This window comes from Danio rerio, chromosome 17, assembly GCF_052040795.2.
Source record: "Danio rerio strain M-AB ecotype USA chromosome 17, GRCz13ab, whole genome shotgun sequence".
Classification (NCBI taxonomy): Eukaryota; Metazoa; Chordata; class Actinopteri; order Cypriniformes; family Danionidae; genus Danio; species Danio rerio.
In genome coordinates this window covers 391,836-411,148 of record NC_141037.1, presented here as the reverse complement: position 1 = coordinate 411,148, position 19,313 = coordinate 391,836, and the positions used below count along the sequence as shown (strand labels likewise).

Below are 19,313 nucleotides of genomic sequence, written 5' to 3'. Positions count from 1 at the left end.
CAGACCTCCTTATTCCTGCAGCATGAGGGCTTTATGACTGTTTATGAGCACCAAAAGTGGCGGATCTGTTCGGTGAAATATCTGACTGCGTATCCCCGCATCCCTAAGGACTATTTGGCGAAATATTTGACTGCATGTCTCTGCATAACAAACCACTGACACAATATAACTAGAGCAATCCCCACTGTGCTGAGCGAGAGCGCTCACTGAACAGCGCAGCAGCGATGACGTAAGCGTGCCCAGGCCCGATTGTAGTGTGAGTGCGGGCCGTCAGGGGAGACGGGAGGGGGCACAAGCGTGCTTTGGCCCAGTTCGAGGCAACTGTACCTAGTGTGAGTACGGCCTTCCAGACAGACCATGACTCTAAGCACACTGTCAAATTAGTTCAAATGTGCTTTAAGGACAACAGAGTGAATGTTTTGGAGTGGCCATCACAAAGACCTGATCTCAATCCTATAGAGAATGTGTGGGCAAAGTTGAAGAAGCTTGTGCGAGCAAGACAGCCAACAAATCTGACTCAGTTACAGCAATTCTGCAGGAGGAATGAGCCAAAACTCCTGCAAACTATTGTGAGAAGCTTGTGGAAGGAGACCCAAAACATCTGACCACAGTTACACAGTTTAAAAGCAAAGCTAAACAATACCAAGGAAATGTGTGTAAACTTTTGACTGTCTAGAAATTAATAAACAATTCTCTCATTATTCTGGCATTTAGCAAATGTAAATCATTTAGGGAATCCTGACAGACCTAAAATAGTAAACGTTTAGTGTGATTATAAAACATGGTTATGCTCCTTTATTAGAGTGTATGTACACTTCTGCTTTCAGCTGTATATGAAATACACTTACACATATTATGTCAAAACAAACTTTTATTTTGATCGCGATTAGTCTTTGCCCAGTTTAATTATTTCAGCAAGAGACAGTGGACATTAATTAACAGTCTGCAAGTATGTAAATCACCCAAATTACAGCCCAAAGGAGAGTTTTCATTGGTTGCCCCTTTGTCAGATGTTAAAGACATATAAACCAATAAAAATACAAATAAATTTGGCATAAACCTAACAAAACATCTACACTGTTAAAACACTGTTAATGAACAGTTTGTGAATGGAGTTTGCATGTTCTCCCCTTGTTGGCGTCGGTTTCCCCCACAGTCCAAACACATGCGCTATAGGGGAACTGATCAACTACACTGACCGTAGTGTGTGTGTGTGTGTGTGGGTGTTTCCCAGTACTGGGTTTCAGCTGTAAGTAAGGGCATCCGTGTGTAAAACATATGCTGAAATAGTTGACGGTTCATTCCGCTGTGGCGATCCTTGATAAATAAGGCATTAAGCTGATAGAAAATGACTGAATGTTATTTTAATCCCGCATTACATGTTCATATTCAATGTAATGTGGAATTGTTTGTAATTTAACAGTACGGTTTAAATGATATTGTTACAATATAAATCGTTAATAAAAAACGATAATTTGTGATCAAAATCATTTCTTAAGGGGGCTTATATTATTGGCCACAGCAGTTTTTACTTTATTTATTTCAGCCAAACTACAGACTTTCTTCAGAAGATTAATATAATATAGATACAGTGGGGAAAACAGATTGAATCTGCCAATACTTTCCTCTTCAGCTGCTATATTCTACATTTAACCCTAAACCCAGTCATGCCAGTAATGTAGGAACAGGAATTATAGCGAGTAACAGGATTTATTCCTGTTATTTATTCAATTGTCTACATGACTGTTAGTATATGAGCAGATCTGTGTTGGCAGAGTGTTTCCTCTGCTGTGATTGGCTGAGCGTGAGGACAGTAGCCTATAGAAACGCTGATCTGTATAGAATGTTCTCTATTGTAGTTCAGCGGTATCAGAGCTGCAGCTGTTTAATATGAATCATCAGTTCCGTGTACCACGTGACTCACGTGTCACATGGTCAGTCATTCAGTGAGCCTGCGCAGTAGCGCCACCCCGCGGCCGCAGCAGGAACAGCACCGCTCTGACAGCTCCACATTACAGCGCCTTTAACATCTGACAGAGGATCAGCTCTGCTCCTAACACCGACGGAGAATCACCGAGAGCCCAGAACCACAGCGGGCGACCAACAGCGCAGAGGCCCGCCATTCTGGAGGAGATTCTGACCTTCAGCTTCATGTGTGTGTCATGACAGACAGAGCGACACACACACACACACACACACACACACACACACACACACACACACACACACACACTCCTTATCACCTTCTGTCATTTCATCATCTTCCTGTTCATCGACAGCTCCTGAAGCGGCTTTATTCGCGATGATGATGATTCGAAGCGGATGATTCCGATGCTTCGACTCGGTTCGGTTCGGTTCGATCGGATCTTTTGCTTCTGGTCGTGATGCACCTGGCGGATTTCCTGGCCGGTTCCGTTGGAGGTCAGTGTGTGTGTGTGTGTGTGTGTGTGTGTGTGTGTGTGTGTGTGTGTGTGTGTGTGTGTGTGTGTGTGTGATTTATGAGTACAATTTTAAGGTTGTAGAGAATACAGTTTGTATAGTATAAAAACAATGGAAACCAATGGAATGTCCCCACAATTCACAGAAACAATGGTTTGTGTGTGTGTCTTAAAGGGACAGTACACCTAAATGAAAATTATGTCATCATTTGCTCTTCTCTTGCTTAAACCTTTATGAGTGTGTGCTGAGCACTAAAGAAGTTCTACTGGAAATGCTGGACATTGGTAACCACTGACCCTCATGGTGTTTGCTTCTGCTACTCTGGAAATCAGTGGTAAAAGGAGAGTTAATGATGACAGAAATGTAATGATTGTTTTGAGTGAACTGTCTCTTTAGTTTAAGATTCATCATTCTGTTATACCTCAAATAAACAATAACACACCCCACACACACACACAGACTAAAAGTCACACACACAGCACAATTTTCAGTAAAAATAATTGTAAAAACAAAAATAATAGCAATAAGAAGCTAAATTATAGAATTTAACAAGTAAGCTGGAAATATATAAATAATTATATTATAGATAAATATTTACATGTATAAATAGAAGCTATATAAAATAAGAGGCAATATTTAAAACATAATTAATTAATGATTTTTTTGCCATTTATTTTTAGTTTTTTATGATTTTATTTATTATGAATTATCTATGATTTATATTTGTAATTTTTAAATGATTTTATTTATTTTTATATTTAAATCATTAGATATGCAGATATGTTGAGAAAGCGTTCTTCAGTAATGTTTCCACAATGTGTGTTGATTAACATGACACGCTGTCTAAACACTCATTTAACTCGAATAAATGCTTTAATATGTACTTTTATGAATAAAAAAGCAACATTCTCAGAGCTAGTTGTAAATGTGTGTTAATAGTCGTGTGTGTGTGTGTGTGTGTGTGTGTGTGTGTGTGTGTGTGTGTGTGTGTGTGTGTGTGTGTGTGTGTGTGTGTGTGTGTGACGGCTGATTGTGTTTGGTGTGTTCAGGTGCGTTTGGAGTGGCGGTGGGGTATCCACTGGACACGGTGAAGGTAAACCATCATCATCATCTTCATGACGCATACAGATGTGTGTGTGTGTGTGTGTGTGTGTGTGTGTGTGTGTGTGTGTGTGTGTGTGTGTATGTGTGTGTGTAACTGCTTCTGCTGCTGCTGTTTCAGGTGAGACTCCAGACACAGACGGGTTATTCTGGATTTTGGCAGTGTGTGAGGAAAACCTGCAAAAATGAAGGGGTGAATATCTGCGCATACACACACACACACACACACACACACACACACACACACACACACACACACACACCACTCAAACATGGTCAATCGTGAGATGTGGAAACAAATGAACAAGAACGATGAGATGTAATGTCAAGGCAAGACAAACTTATTCACAGAGCACAACTTTACACACCTGTAGTTGATCCAAAGTGTTTTACAATAAAATAAACAAGACAATAAAACTACAAACAGTATTAAAATACAAGGAAATGTAAATGTATAAGAGTAACAGTAAAATACAAATAAAAATACCATGCATGCATGCGTCACTCAAAGGCAAGAGAGTAAAAATAAGTCTATAAGTCAGATTTAAAAGCATCCCATGAAGGAGAAACCCTGCTGTTCAGAGAGAGACCGTTCCAGAGCCTGACAGAAAGCTCCATCACCTTTAGATTTGCAGCGAGACCGAGGGACAGACAATGAAACTGGTCATGGCATCTTCATGATTTACAAGCTGTATAAGGCCTAATAAGTGCACTGACATAGGCCGGGGCAGAACTGTGCACTGCTTTAGAAGTGAAATGAAGGATTTTCAAATCACCTCTCAATGTTATAGGACGCCAGTGCAATGAGGCGAGGACAGGGGAGATGTGAGCTCTTTTCTCAGTTCCTGTTATCAATCTGGCGCCTGCATTCTGGACCAGCTGTAGCTGAGAGAGTGTTGACTGGGGGAGACGATGTACAGAGAGTTGCAGTAGTCTAAGCGAGAGGAGAGTAAAGCATGGCGCACACTTTCTAGATCTGTTTTAGAAGGAAACGCTTTAACTTTTGCCACCAATCTAAGCTGGAAAAGCTGCTGCATGGCACATGGATTTGCATGATTATCAAACTGCAAGAGTGGATCAAAGATAACTGGGAGATTCTCTGCGTGATTGTGCAGATTGTCTTTTAGGACTCCTGGCTGAGTTTTAAGTGAGTCATTGAAGCAGCGGGACCTAATATTAACACTTCTGTTCTGTTTTCATTCAGCTGCAGAGAGTTATCGGTCATCCTGCTCACATGTGGGTTAGGCATAAGAAAAGGTGTCTAATGATAAATCTATTCCTAGTCTGATGGGAAGTAGATCATCGGCATAGCAGTGGTAGTTAATGTTATGTTTGTGGAGTATTGAGCTTAAAGGAAGCATGAACAGAGTCAATAAAAGATCGTGAGGTGAAGACAGAATTAGGAGAACTCAGCGGCGTTTAGGGTTGAAAGGGATAAGGGGCTTAGCCCCAAAAAAGCACCCCCCCCCCCCCCCCCCAAAAAAGTTCTAATTCACCCAACTAAAATATCCCCACTTTCGTAATGTGATCTACTCTAACCTTAATAACAGGATTATAAATGGTTTAAGGATAAATAAAGGGTGTTTGAGTTGACAGCCTTCTTTTAACAATACATTGTGATCAGGGCTTCACATTAACACCCGCTGATTTCAGATTTGGAGGGTTGGACAGCCGCCTCCACTAGCCACTTTGGCAGGTTGGAATCATTTTTACGTTGTAGTTGTCTTAAAGCAGGGTTCGACAATAAGGATGGCCCAATATGCCTGCAAATGTGATCTTAGAATCGAGAAGCAGCACGCCTGAAAACAATAACTGTTTGCGAGAGACAAAGCAGGTGAATACCGTAAGAGAGGATGACTACTCGCGCACACAGGTGATGTTAAAAGTGCGTGCGCTCCCGTTTACTTGCGCTTTTTTTTGTTCATTTGCGCTCAGTTCTCTTTGGAAAAGACTAGACAAAAAACGATGCTTGTCTATCCACAGTCCTGCTGCTTTTAAGAGCTCAAGATAGAAAATATATATATATTTGTAAGCAACAGCAGCAGCCACTGCTTTCCTTTTAACTATTCTCAGGCACAGGATCATCCTCTCATCATCACTCGTGGTGTGTTTTACCTGCTTTCTTTTGCTTACAGTAATTTTGTTAATATAGTTTAATCATCATCCTTTACAATAACATTATTTTCATATGAGATTAACTCCCTATTTGTGTGTAGTAACTGCTGATCTGGGACCTTTAGCCTGGACAGATTACTGTGCATATTTAGATGCATGACAATAGATCTTTTTCAATGTTAATTTATTAAAAAAAAGTTTTTTTCTTTTTAGTGTGGTTAGAGATGAATTTAGTAAAACCTTTATTCTGAGCCCTAAAAAGTCATGCGAAATAAAAACCAATTGCAATGCGACAAAACCCATTGGCTCATGCACAGTGAGCAAGCTCACACACAACACACACACATACAGTGAAATAAAAGAGGAGGCATGTGGACAACACAACATCTAAATCAAGTCATTTTACATGTCAAAGTCACATTTATTTATATAAAATATATTCCAAACAATAAAACGGTGGCTAGAGAAAATGGCGAGTGGCTAGTAATGTTGGAAATCTACTAGCCACAGTGACTGGTGATCAAAAAAGTAAATGTAAAGCCCTGATTGTGATGCTTTGTGACTTGAAACATCAAAAATGAAAAGAAAAAACATTAATAAATGAACCCACTTACTATTCGGTTATGAGCCATATCATACCTCTTGAGCTTCCTATCTCCTCTCCTGATGTGCAGTTTCTGTTTGTTTTTTGAAAATGTCATCTTCTATCTGTCTTCAAATCTGAAAATATGATTTATTTTATAGTTGTTTTCCAATGTGATACAAAGCTACACACGTGTTCATTTGGACAGAGTGATTAACTGAGGTGTAGTGTTGTCAAGATACTGGAATTTCTACTTCAATACCTTGCAGAATATTGATATTCAATAGGCTAATGTTTCTGATATTACAACAATTGTATCAAAAATATTACCTCATCAGCTTCAGCTTCTCAAAATGATGAATGACTGAAGTGCAGTGGCCACTCCCATCTGCTGGTAGAAACGTATTACCCGACACAAACGCTGCGCTAAGTGGACTGCGCGTGATGTATGTGGTAATTTTCAGTACTTAGATAACAAAACAAATCTTATACAACATACTTTTATTTAAGTGTAACATATTACAAAAGAAGCACGTTCACATCACAGCAAGAAGGTCGCCGGGTTGCTGGTTCGATCCTCGGCTCAGTTGGCGTTTCTGTGTGGAGTTTGCATGTTCTCCCTGAGTTTGCGTTGGTGTCCTCCGGGTACTCCCGGGAATTGCACAATCAAAAGTCTGAATTGTAAGATAAATAATCACAATTGTAAATGTAAATTGAGAACGGCGAGATATAACGTCAGAATAGTGAGATGGAAAGCTGGAATTGCAGATAGAAAGTCAGAAATATGAGATACAAAATGAGAATTGTGAGATGAGCAGTCAGAATCACCAGGGGAACAGTCACAAGTCAGAACAGTCAAAACTGTGAGAAGAAAAGTTGGAATAGCGAGAAAGTCTACAAACTGCCAGATGTCAGAGTAGAGAGAAATCTTTACAATGGTTTGTTGCCAGCAGGGCGGCACAGTGGCTCAGTGGTTAGCACTGTGGCCTCACAGCAAGAAGGTCTCTGGTTTGAGACCCAGCTATAGGGGAATTGATGAACTAAATTGGCCATAGTGTATGAGTGTGTATTGGTGTTTCCCAGTACTGGATTGCAGCAGGAAGGTCATCTGCTGTGTAAAACATATGCTGGAATAGTTGGCAGTTCATTCCACTGTGACGGCCCCTGATAAATAAGGGACTAAGCTGCGGCTAAATGAATGAATGAATGGTCACAGCAACAGTATTATGGTGAACTAACCCTCTCTCTGTGTGTGTGTGTGTGTGTGTGTGTGTGTGTGTGTGTGTGTGTGTGTGTGTGTGTGTGTGTGTGTGTGTGTGTGTGTGTCAGCTGCGGGGTTTCTACAGAGGCATGTCGATGCCCATCAGCACCGTCTCCATCAGCTCGTCTCTGGTGTTCGGCACTTACAGGAACATCCTGCAGTTTCTGCATCAGCTGCAGCACAGGAGCGCTGGAGAGCCGCATCACAAAGCACACATATTCCTGGCCGGATTCACTGGAGGAGTCACTCAGGTCACTGCCACGGCTTATTGATATTATTATGATGACATTAGTGGATAGGTGATGGAAATTCAGTATTTTAGCCAGTTGACGTGAGGCACTGAAAGCTCAGCTAGTTTGACATTTAGGGTATAGTAGAAACCCTGATAAATGAGTGTGTGTGTATGTGTGTGTGTTGTGTTTCGTTACGTTTCAGGTGTTGGTGATGGCGCCTGCAGACATTGTGAAGGTGCGTCTTCAGTGTCAGACGGAGCCTGTTCAGCACATCAGCCAAGAGTCCAGCAGTAAATACCGTGGTCCGGTACAATGTTTACTCCGCATCGCACGGGACGAGGGTCTGCTGGGGCTCTATAAGGGGTCTGCTGCTTTAGCGCTGCGCGACGGACCCTCATTCGCCACTTACTTCCTCACTTACAACACTATATGTGAAATACTGACCACAGAGAACCAGCGGCCAGGTAAAACACCTTTACTCTGAACATACATCACATTATTAAAGTTACCTACAGTCATATTTACAAAACTATTAGGTGTAAAGTTAGAATCACGAGGTGTAAAGTTAGAATCACGAGGTGTAAAGTTAGAATCGCGAGGTGTAAAGTTAGAATCACGATGTTTAAAGTTAGAATCATTGGGTGTAAAGTTTTAATCGTGAGCTGTAAAGTTAGAATCGTGAGGTGTAAAGTTAGAATCACGAGGTGTAAAGTTAGAATCGTGAGGTGTAAAGTTAGAATCGTGAGGTGTAAAGTTAGAATCACGAGGTGTAAAGTTAGAATCACGAGGTGTAAAGTTAGAATCATTGGGTGTAAAGTTTTAATCGTGAGCTGTAAAGTTTGAATCACGAGGTGTAAAGTTAGAATCATTGGGTGTAAAGTTTTAATCGTGAGCTGTAAAGTTAGAATCATTGGGTGTAAAGTTTTAATCGTGAGCTGTAAAGTTAGAATCGCGAGGTGTAAAGTTAGAATTACGAGGTGTAAAGTTAGAATCACGAGGTGTAAAGTTAGAATCACGAGGTGTAAAGTTAGAATCTCGAGGTGTAAAGTTAGAATCGTGAGGTGTAAAGTTAGAATCGCGAGGTGTAAAGTTAGAATCGTGAGGTGTAAAGTTAGAATCGTGAGGTGTAAAGTTAGAATCACGAGGTGTAAAGTTAGAATCACGAGGTGTAAAGTTAGAATCGTGAGGTGTAAAGTTAGAATCACAAGGTGTAAAGTTAGAATCATTGGGTGTAATGTTTTAATCGTGAGCTGTAAAGTTTGAATCACGAGGTGTAAAGTTAGAATCATTGGGTGTAAAGTTTTAATCGTGAGCTGTAAAGTTAGAATCATTGGGTGTAAAGTTTTAATCGTGAGCTGTAAAGTTAGAATCGCGAGGTGTAAAGTTAGAATCACAAGGTGTAAAGTTAGAATCGTGAGGTGTAAAGTTAGAATCACGATGTTTAAAGTTAGAATCATTGGGTGTAAAGTTTTAATCGTGAGCTGTAAAGTTAGAATCGCGAGGTGTAAAGTTAGAATCACGAGGTGTAAAGTTAGAATCGTGAGGTGTAAAGTTAGAATCGTGAGGTGTAAAGTTAGAATCACGAGGTGTAAAGTTAGAATCGCGAGGTGTAAAGTTAGAATCACGAGGTGTAAAGTTAGAATCGTGAGGTGTAAAGTTAGAATCGTGAGGTGTAAAGTTAGAATCACGAGGTGTAAAGTTAGAATCACGAGGTGTAAAGTTAGAATAGTGAGGTGTAAAGTTAGAATCACGAGGTGTAAAGTTAGAATCATTGGGTGTAAAGTTTTAATCGTGAGCTGTAAAGTTAGAATCGCGAGGTGTAATGTTAGAGAATTGTTCAGTATGCTATTGCATATTTAAAATGTGTGTGTGTGTGTGTGTGTGTGTGTGTGTGTTTGCAGGTTGGCCAGTGGTCCTCCTAGCGGGTGGTGTGTCTGGTATGTGCGGGTGGGCCGTGGGGACGCCGATGGACGTGATCAAGTCTCGTCTGCAGGTGGACGGAGTGAGCGGCCGGCGCTACAGAGGATTCCTGCACTGCATCACACACAGCGTGAGGACCGAGGGCTCGGGCGTTCTCTTCAGAGGCCTGACTGTAAACTGTATTCGTGCCTTCCCCGTCAACATGTCCGTCTTCGCCATGTACGAAGCCGTGGTTCGCCTTCTGCGCTGAACACACTCATCAGATCTGCTCTTTGTTCAGCAGATCCTCACACAGTGTTTATAAAGCGTTCATAACTGAAGCACACAGGGAATATGAGCATTAATATACAGCGCTGATCATGAATGAGTCTCTCAGAGCTCTGCTCTACAGTAATCTTCTCTGCAGGAGGCTCTACAGTAATACATGTGTGTGCAGATACAGTAGATTAGTCAGAACCAAAGACAACACTGATCCACTCATCTGACAACAACACAGCACACACACATTCATATATATGGGGAAATATTAGAGTTTTAATAAACAGGAACCATCAAGAGAAATATTAAATGTAAGACATTTAGTAATTTTTATATTGTTTGCAATAACTTTAATGTCTGATCTTTTATTCCTAAAGACACTCAGTGATCAGACTCTTATTTTAATGAGTATAACGGTTTAATAACACTGCTCTGTGATAACACATATAGTCTATACTGACTGAGAAATGGAGAATATTAATGTTAGTAAGAGAGTGAACTCATTTATGCTGAGCGCTGTATATTAGTGTGATCCTCCATCAGCTGAGCTGCATCAGTCACTCTCAATATCATCATTTTAATATCACAGACCTGACTGAAACAGCTCAGAACTGATAATCAACAAGCCTCCAGAGTGAAGTGAGTCGAGGGAAATTAGAGTTTTATTTTTTCATATATTAATATCTGCGTATCAAAATGAAGCTGTTCGGCATCAGGGTTGGGCCATCGGGCCAGGAGTTCAGATTTTTACTTTGGCCCCACCAAAAAAAATAGGGAATAGCTGTTTTTAGCTGCATATTTTAAATAATGTGTCAAAAATAAAGTCTGTGAATCTCGAATTTCAACACTTTAAAAATGTTAATAAAAGTGTTATGCAAACATGAACAGCAGAGGAGAGCAACTGACAAATATAGTCGCAGACAAGTGAAATGTTAGTGACATGCAGCACTGTCCCATCAGCCCAGTAATGATCCTGCACTGTCCCAAGCATCTCTCACGCTCCCCCTGGGCCACCGGGCAGGCCTTATTGTTGACCCTGGGCATGTTGAAAACATTACTGACGTAACTTACTGTCGCACATATCATTTCATTCACTAGATTAACATTTAATCAGTATTCTATTATTATTATCAGTCATTCATTTTCTTTTCAGCTTAGTCACTTTATTTATCAGCGGCCCCCATGGTGGAATGAACCGCCAACTTATCTAGCATATGTTTACACAGCCGATGCCCTTCCAGCTGCAACCCATCACCGGGAAACATCCATACACGCATTCACACACACTAGACAATTTAGTTAACCAATTCTCCTATACTGCATGTGTTTGGACTGTGGGGGAAACCGGAGCACCCGGAGGAAACCCACACCAACACGGGGAGAACATGCAAACTCCACACAGAAACACCAACTGACCCAGCCGAGACTCAAACCAGAGACCTTCTTGCTGTGAGGTGAATGTGCTACCCACTGAGCCACCATGCAGCCATTATTATTCATTCATTTTCTTGTCGGCTTAGTCCCTTTATTAATCCGGGGTCGCCACAGCGGAATGAACCGCCAACTTATCCAGCAAGTTTTTACGCAGCGGATGCCCTTCCAGCTGCAACCCATCTCTGGGAAAGCCATTATTATTATTATTATTATAATCATTATGCGACTCAGCACTGGACAATGACATGAGACATTATTAATCTGTCATCAAGTCAGATTTAATCACCTTTCATTCCCAGCTGATCAGCGCAGATACAGAAGATTTGCTGATGTGAACATGAAAGCTCAAAATTACAGTTTCCTTCATGCACTTTAGCCGAAGAATAAAATATGAAATATCTCCATATCTCTCTCAGCGGCTTGAAAATAACACCTGTATATTCCCTTCATATCCTAAAACGCCTCTCTCAAATTTGATTACTCTTTGATAGTTTGATTAATGCATCTGCAGATATTACAGCTTCATCAGCACCGGCATACAGGTGTACACGGTCAGTTCATGCACCTTCATCATCTGATCAGTTCTTCACCTCTGTTATGGTGCTGATGGACATTACTCACACCCCTGACACATTCTGAATCATGTTTTAGATTAATGTAAATTTGCAACGTCTGAGTGTGCGGTTGGGTCTCTGGGTCTGCAGCTTCATGATGTTGAAATGATCTCAGTTTCTCACAAATAGTGAAGCGCTGCCGCCTACAGGTGAACTCCAGAATTACAACATGTGACGTTGTGCATGATGATGATGATATGGAACTGTTCTGAATATAACACACACTGTATATAGCGACGCCTGAACTGATCCATACCCCTGAGCAAATCTAATTTATAGTTACTTTATTCCTCCAGCAAGTGCTGTTTTGACCCAGACTGCAAAAGATAAGAGGACGATGTACGAGAGGGAGAATAATATTCTCAGCTTTTATTTACATTCATTTTCCATTGGCTTAGTCCTTTATTTATTAGAGGTCGCTACAGCAGAATGAACTGCCAACTATTCCAACATATCTTTTACACAGCGGATGCTTTTCAAGCTGAACCCATCACTGGGAAACACTCATCCACTACGGTCAGTGTAGTTGATCAGTTCCTCTATAGCGCATGTGTTTGGACTGTGGGGGAAACCAGAGCACCCGGAGGAAACCCACGCCAACACGGGGAGAACATGCAAACTCCACACAGAAACACCAACTGACCCAGCCGAGACTCAAACCAGAGACCTTCTTGCTGTGAAGTGACAGTTTAACACCACTGAGCCACTCTATTATTTACATTTGAACTAAAACATGAGTCAGAATGTGTCAGGGGTGTGAGGAACGTCACGCTTCACTGTGTGTGTATTATAGAATCAGAGCAGGTGTGTGTGTGTGTGTGTTCTCAGCTTAACTGATGATAACTGTCTATTGTAATGAACACTTGATCATTGTGAGACTCATATCGGCATTTGCATATATCAGTGTGTGTGTGTGTGTGTGTGTGTGTGTGTGTGTGTGTGTGTGTGTGTGTGTTTCAGCAGTGATGTGCACTGACTCTGTCCTGTGTTCAGCTCCAGCTGTGTGTGCCTGACCACATTAAACCTGTTTGACCACATCAGAGTCTGCTTGGGTTACTGAAGCGCTTTATTGGACAGTTCTGGGGTCAGTCTAGCAGCTGAAGTGTAGTTTGCGTGGAGTCATGAACTGCTGCACGATGTCGTCGGTCACGTGTTTGCGTTTCTCCTGGTGCTCAGCGATGATGGGCTGCAGTGTGTCGATTAGACTCTTCTTCAGTTCGCCGGTCAGCATGGCGCCGCTGCTGTAGTCCTGAAACACAAGCACAGGTGTGTGAGCGACAGCAGGCAGGACTCCTCAGGTGTGCTGCATCCCGCTCATCTCACCTGTCGGATCTTCTCCAGCTGTTCATCGTCCTCCAGGAAGAACGTCAGATACATGAAGGAAACGTCCACATCTGGATCTCCACCCAACTTCCTGTGCTCCTCGATGGTGTCCTTCCCGCCGGAGAATGCGTGTTTGTTTACCTGAAGCAGACAGAGCGATCAGAGAATGAACGCTAGTGTGTGTGTGTGTGTGTGTGTGTGTGTATCTTTGTGTTTATTTGTGTGTTTGTCTATCTGTTTTTCTGTCTGTGTGTGCATGTTTGTGTGTATCTCTGTGTGTTTGTGTATCTGTGTGTGTGTGTATCTGTGTAGATATATTTGTGTGTTGTGCGTGTCTGTGTGTATGTATCTGTCTGTGTGCGCATGTTTGTGTTAGCTTGTGTGTGTGTGTATCTGTAAGTGTATGTATTTCTGTGTGTGTGTACCTTGTTTTTGATCTGTTTGGGCGTGTCGGTCAGGAAGATGGTGGAGTTGGCGTCGCTGGCGCTCATCTTGGTTTGTGCCCCCTGCAGCGCTGGGAAGAAGGTGGAGTGAAGAAGAGCCGGCTTCAGGTACCCGATACGAGGAGCTACGTCACGAGTCATGCGGAAGTATGGATCCTGAGGGACAAAGCGTCATAGAGCATCTCAAAGCGTCATAAAGAATTTCAGAGGGTCATAGAGCATCTCAGAGCGTCATAAAGAATTTCAGAGGGTCATAGAGCATCTCAGAGCGTCATAAAGAATTTCAGAGGGTCATAAAGAATTTCAGAGGGTCATAGAGCATCTCAGAGCGTCATAAATATTTCAGAGGGTCATAGAGCATCTCAGAGTGTCATAAAGAAGTTCAGAGGGTCATAGAGCATCTCAGAGCGTCATAAATATTTCAGAGGGTCATAGAGCATCTCAGAGCGTCATAAAGAAGTTCAGAGGGTCATAGAGCATCTCAGAGCGTCATAAAGAATTTCAGAGGGTCATAAAGAATTTCAGAGGGTCATAGAGCATCTCAGAGCGTCATAAATATTTCAGAGGGTCATAGAGCATCTCAGAGCGTCATAAAGAAGTTCAGAGGGTCATAGAGCATCTCAGAGCGTCATAAATATTTCAGAGGGTCATAGAGCATCTCAGAGCGTCATAAAGAAGTTCAGAGGGTCATAGAGCATCTCAGGGCATCATAGAGCATCTCAGGGTGTTATAAAGAATTTCAGAGGGTCATAGAGCATCTCAGAGCGTCATGAAGAATTTAAGAGGGTCATAGAGCATCTCAGAGTGTCAGAGCATCTCAGTTTTGTAAAGAATCTCAGTGTTATGGGGCATATCAGAGCGTCATAGAGAATCTCTGAGCGTCATAGAGAATCTGAGAGTATTATAGAGCATCTCAGAGTGTCATAAATCATCTCAGAGTTTATTAGAGCATTTCAGAGTGTCGTAAAGCATCTCAGAGTGTTATAGGGCATCTCACAGTGTCATAGAGCATTTTAGAGGGTCATAGAGCATCTCAGAGTGTCAAAGCATCTCAGTTTTGTTAAGAATCTCAAAGTGTTATAGGGCATATCAGAGCATCATAGAGAATCTCTGAGTGTCATAAAGAATCTTGGAGTGTTATAGAGCATGTCACAGTGTTGTAGAGCATCTCAGAGCATTATAAATCATCTCAGAGAGTTATAGAGCATCTCAGAGTGTCATAGAGCATCTCAGTTTCGTAAAGCATCTCAAAGAGTTATAGAGCATCTCAGAGCATCATAGAGAATCTTAGCATGTCAAAGAGGATCTCAGAGCGTCATAGAGCATCTCCGAAGTATCAGAGTTTTATAGAGTATCTCAGAGTATTATGAAGATTATAGAGCGTCACGAGTGTCTCCACAGACATACATGCTGGTGAACAGGATGTGAGACTCACCTGATCAATAGCACACGGAATGAGGCACTGGACGTCCTTTCTGTCACCAAAGATCTGCGGGAACGAGTTACTGAAGGACGGAGCTGCCTGAATGGCTGGAAAGCTGATTTTCCCTGCACACACACACACACACACACAGTCAAACACACACTGACCAACACTCAGCGATGAACAGAAGAGCTGATCTGCTCACCGATGCAGTCGCTGTCTGTGAAGCCGAAGATGCCTTTAACCTGGTTAAAAGTCACATGCTTCTGGACCTTCACCACGTTTCTGTAGAAGGCAGGACTCGCCCTGCACAACACACACACACACACACACACACACACACACACACACACAGCACTTACAACATATGCAGCATTCAGACATGCAGATATTTCAGCGCCCCCTTCTGTCTGCACTCTGTATAACAGCACTGTACCCCATATATTCCAGATCAGAGAAGATGAAGGTCTTGTTGACGTCGAACCCGCAGGCGATGATGTCTCTGGCGTTCTCCACGGTGAAGCGCCGACACTCCTCCAGCGTCAGGTCCTTCCACAGGTACTTCTCATCATCCGTCAGCTGGATGACCAGAGGAACGTCAAACACGTCCTGCAGCCACCTGAGGAGGAGGAGAAGAGCTGTGAGGATCTACAGGGAACAGAGCAGGACACAGCAGCAGCATCAGCACTCACTTGGTGAAGATGAAGGGGATCAGGTGACCCACATGTATGGCCTGTGACGAGGGTCCGCGGCCCGTATACAGGTAGAAGGGCTTCTGCTGCTCGAATGCGTCCAGGATCTGATGCATGTCTCTGAACAGCAGACCACACAACATACAACACACAACTAAGTCAAGCAGAAACACACAATCTACACTGGGAAAAGTGGACTGTATTTGGGCTGTGTGTTTATTTAGATCTGCTTTTTATTATTTAAAAAGTACTTCAATCTACACTCGCTGGCCACTTTATTAGGTACACCTTACTAGTACCGGGTTGGACCCCTTTGCCTTCAGAACTACCTTAATCCTTGGTGGCAGAGATTCAACAAGCTACTGGAAATATTCCTCAGGGATTTTGCTCCATATTGTCATGATAGCATCACACAGTTGCTGCAGATTTGTCGGCTGCACATCCATGATGCCAATCTCCCGTTCCACCACATCCCAAAGCTGCTCTATTGGATTGAGCTCTGGTGACTGTGGAGGCCATTTGAGTGCAGTGAACTCATCGTCATGTTCAAGACACCAGTCTGAGATGATTGAGCTTTATGACATGCTGCGTTATCCTGCTGGAAGTAGCCATCAGAAGATGGAGACACTGTGCTCATAAAGGGATGGACATGGTCAGCAGCAATACTCAGGTAGGCTGTGGCGTTGATGCTCAATTGGTACTAATGGAGCCAAAGAAAATCTCCCCCACACCATTACACCACCACCACCAGCCTGAACCGCTGATACAAGGCAGGATGATCCATGCTTTCATGTTGTTGAGGCCAAATTGTGAGCCGAGCATCCGAATGTGTCAGCAGAAATGGAGACTCATCAGAGCAGCAACGTTTCTCCAATCTTCTATTGTCCAGTTTTGGTGAGTCTGTGTGAATTGTAGCCTCAGTTTCCTGTTCTTAGCTGACAGGAGCGGCACCCGGTGTGCTCTTCTGCTGCTGTAGCCCATCCGCCTCAAGGTTGGACGTGTTGTTTCTATCAGCTGGAACCAGTCTGGCCATTCTCCTCTGACCTCTGGCCTCATCAACAAGGCATTTGCGCCCACAGAACTGCCGCTCACTGGATATTTCCTCTTTTTCTCTGTAAACCCTAGAGATGGTTGTGCGTGAAAATCCCAGTAGATCAGCAGTTTCTGAAATACTCAGAGCAGCCCGACTGGCAGCAACAACCATGCCACGTTCAGAGTCTCTTAAATCCCCTTTCTTCCCCATTCTGATGCTCGCTCTGAACTGCAGCAGATCCTCTTGACCATGTCTACATGCCAAAAAGCTGCTGCCATGTGATTGGCTGATTAGACATTTCCATTAACCAGCAGTTGGACAGGTGTACCTAATAAAGTGGCCGGTGAGTGTATATTGTTTATCACTTATTTCAACCTATGTGTGTGTGCGTGTGTGTATTCTAATCTCTAATCTATGTTTCTCTGTTTATGTGCATGCAGTAATTGTGTGTGTGTGTGTGTGTGTGTGTGTGTGTGTGTGTGTGTGTGTGTGTGTGTGTGTTTCACCTGTGTGAGAAGAAGATTCCTCTGCGCAGGAAGCGGTGTGGTGTTTTCCCGGTGAGTCGAGAGATTCTGTCCACCAGCTCCTGATCCACCTTACTGCTGCCGAAGCGCACTGAACACACACACACACACACACACAGTAAGAGTAAAGCACAGCAGACTGGCGCAGATGATGAGCAGCACTGACCGATGAGCTTCTCATAGTCCACTCCTTTAGCGCTGCTGGAGGAGACGCTCCAGGGGTCCACCTGGTCCTCCCCGTCCTGCGGTGCCGCACCGTCCTGTGGTGTCACCCCATCCTGCGGTGGGCATCCAGCCTTATAGTCCTGCCCCGTCACACGCTTATAGTCCAGCTTCATCTGCAGCAGCACCTGCACCGCTGCGTCCACCTCCTCCTGCAGCACCCACACACACACAGAAACAAACAAACACAGACATGTACACACCCATGCACGCACGCACAACAGGACAGACGTGCACGTGTGCACACACACACACACACACACACACACACACACGTGTGACCAGACATGCACACACACACATTCACGCATACACACACAAACAGACACACAGAGTTATGAAGTATCTGTCCAGCTGTGTGTGTGTGTGTGTGTGTGTGTGTGTGTGTGTGTGTGTGTGTGTGTGTGAGAGAGAGAGATAAAGGACTGACTTTAGACCCTTTCTTGGCTTTGATAGAGCGAACGGTCTCTCCCTGCGCCGTCACACACTCGTACAGATCCAGAGGACTCGACATCTCCAGCTGAAACACACACACACACACACACACACACACACACACACACACACACACACACACACACACAATTATAAACCGACGATGACTGTGACTAATACAAACACACACAAACAGATTATGATTAACTGACTAAGACACACACACACACACATGATCATACACTAACTAGCTGACAGACTGACACACACACACACACACACACAATCATACACTGACACACACACACACACAATCATACACTGACTGACACACACACACACACACTGACAGAAACACACTGTTACACACACATGATCATACACTGACAGAAATACACACTATTACACACACACACACACGATCATACACTGACTGACTGACACACACACACACACGATCATACACTGACTGACTGACACACACACACACACACACACACACTGACAGAAACACACTGTTACACACACACACGATCATACACTGACTGACACACACACACACACACACACACACACACACACACGATCATACACTGACTGACACACACACAATCATACACTGACTGACACACACACACACACACTGACAGAAACACACAGTTACACACACACGATCATACACTGACTGACACACACATGGTCATACACTGACACACACACACACACACACACATATGGCGAGGCTGAAGCGGCTGTTGTGCGCTTATGTTCCTCTGAATGTCCTCCGTCAGTCGCGGTGTTTGAGCGCCGGTAGAGCGGTAATAAGCGCCGGTAATAACGGCTCAATAACGTACCGGTTTGTGTCGCGGTGCTGTAATTCATTCAGCTTGCATCAGACTCGCCGACTCAGCGTCACACTGAAAGCAGCACCACCGGAAACACGCGCTTCTCTGCAGCAGTTCCGCTCCCAAGACAAGCGCATGCGCCACTCAAAACTGCTGCTTCCGAAACACGTCGACTGCGATCAAATATGATGATATAATTTCAGTCAGTATTTATAATTAGGACATAGTTAAATAGGAGGTGTAGGTGATTTTTAAGAAATGTCATTTAGAAAAAAACATTACTTGTATCCACCGTGATTAAAAATCCAAGAGACCTATGTATAGATATATTTAAATGTAGATGTAATCGATCAGTGCAAGTGTTTTTCAAACATACATTTTAGTCTGTGATTAGAATTAAGCCTTGCCTGAATAC

General features: G+C 43.1%; 2 protein-coding genes across 4 annotated transcripts; one reads left to right on the top strand and one right to left on the bottom strand.

Annotated features, from left to right (window-relative positions):
• Positions 1 to 1,956: 1,956 nt before the first annotated feature.
• slc25a47b (solute carrier family 25 member 47b) lies at positions 1,957 to 12,993 on the top strand. 2 transcript variants are annotated; one of them, NM_001089581.1, is given in 9 exon segments: positions 2,078 to 2,153; positions 2,280 to 2,421; positions 3,489 to 3,532; positions 3,662 to 3,733; positions 7,568 to 7,750; positions 7,935 to 8,196; positions 9,634 to 10,035; positions 10,153 to 10,521; positions 10,582 to 10,749. In NM_001089581.1, coding segments are annotated over 6 exon segments (867 nt in total). In that variant the 5' UTR covers positions 2,078 to 2,153; positions 2,280 to 2,384; the 3' UTR covers positions 9,903 to 10,035; positions 10,153 to 10,521; positions 10,582 to 10,749.
• Positions 11,603 to 18,973, bottom strand: wars1 (tryptophanyl-tRNA synthetase 1). 2 transcript variants are annotated; one of them, NM_001443205.1, is given in 12 exon segments: positions 11,603 to 12,725; positions 12,769 to 13,207; positions 13,282 to 13,422; positions 13,707 to 13,880; positions 15,160 to 15,272; positions 15,353 to 15,453; positions 15,584 to 15,766; positions 15,840 to 15,959; positions 17,379 to 17,487; positions 17,563 to 17,770; positions 18,049 to 18,138; positions 18,786 to 18,973. In NM_001443205.1, coding segments are annotated over 11 exon segments (1,548 nt in total). In that variant the 5' UTR covers positions 18,936 to 18,973; the 3' UTR covers positions 11,603 to 12,725; positions 12,769 to 13,048.
• Between the last annotated feature and the right edge of the window lie 340 nt (positions 18,974 to 19,313).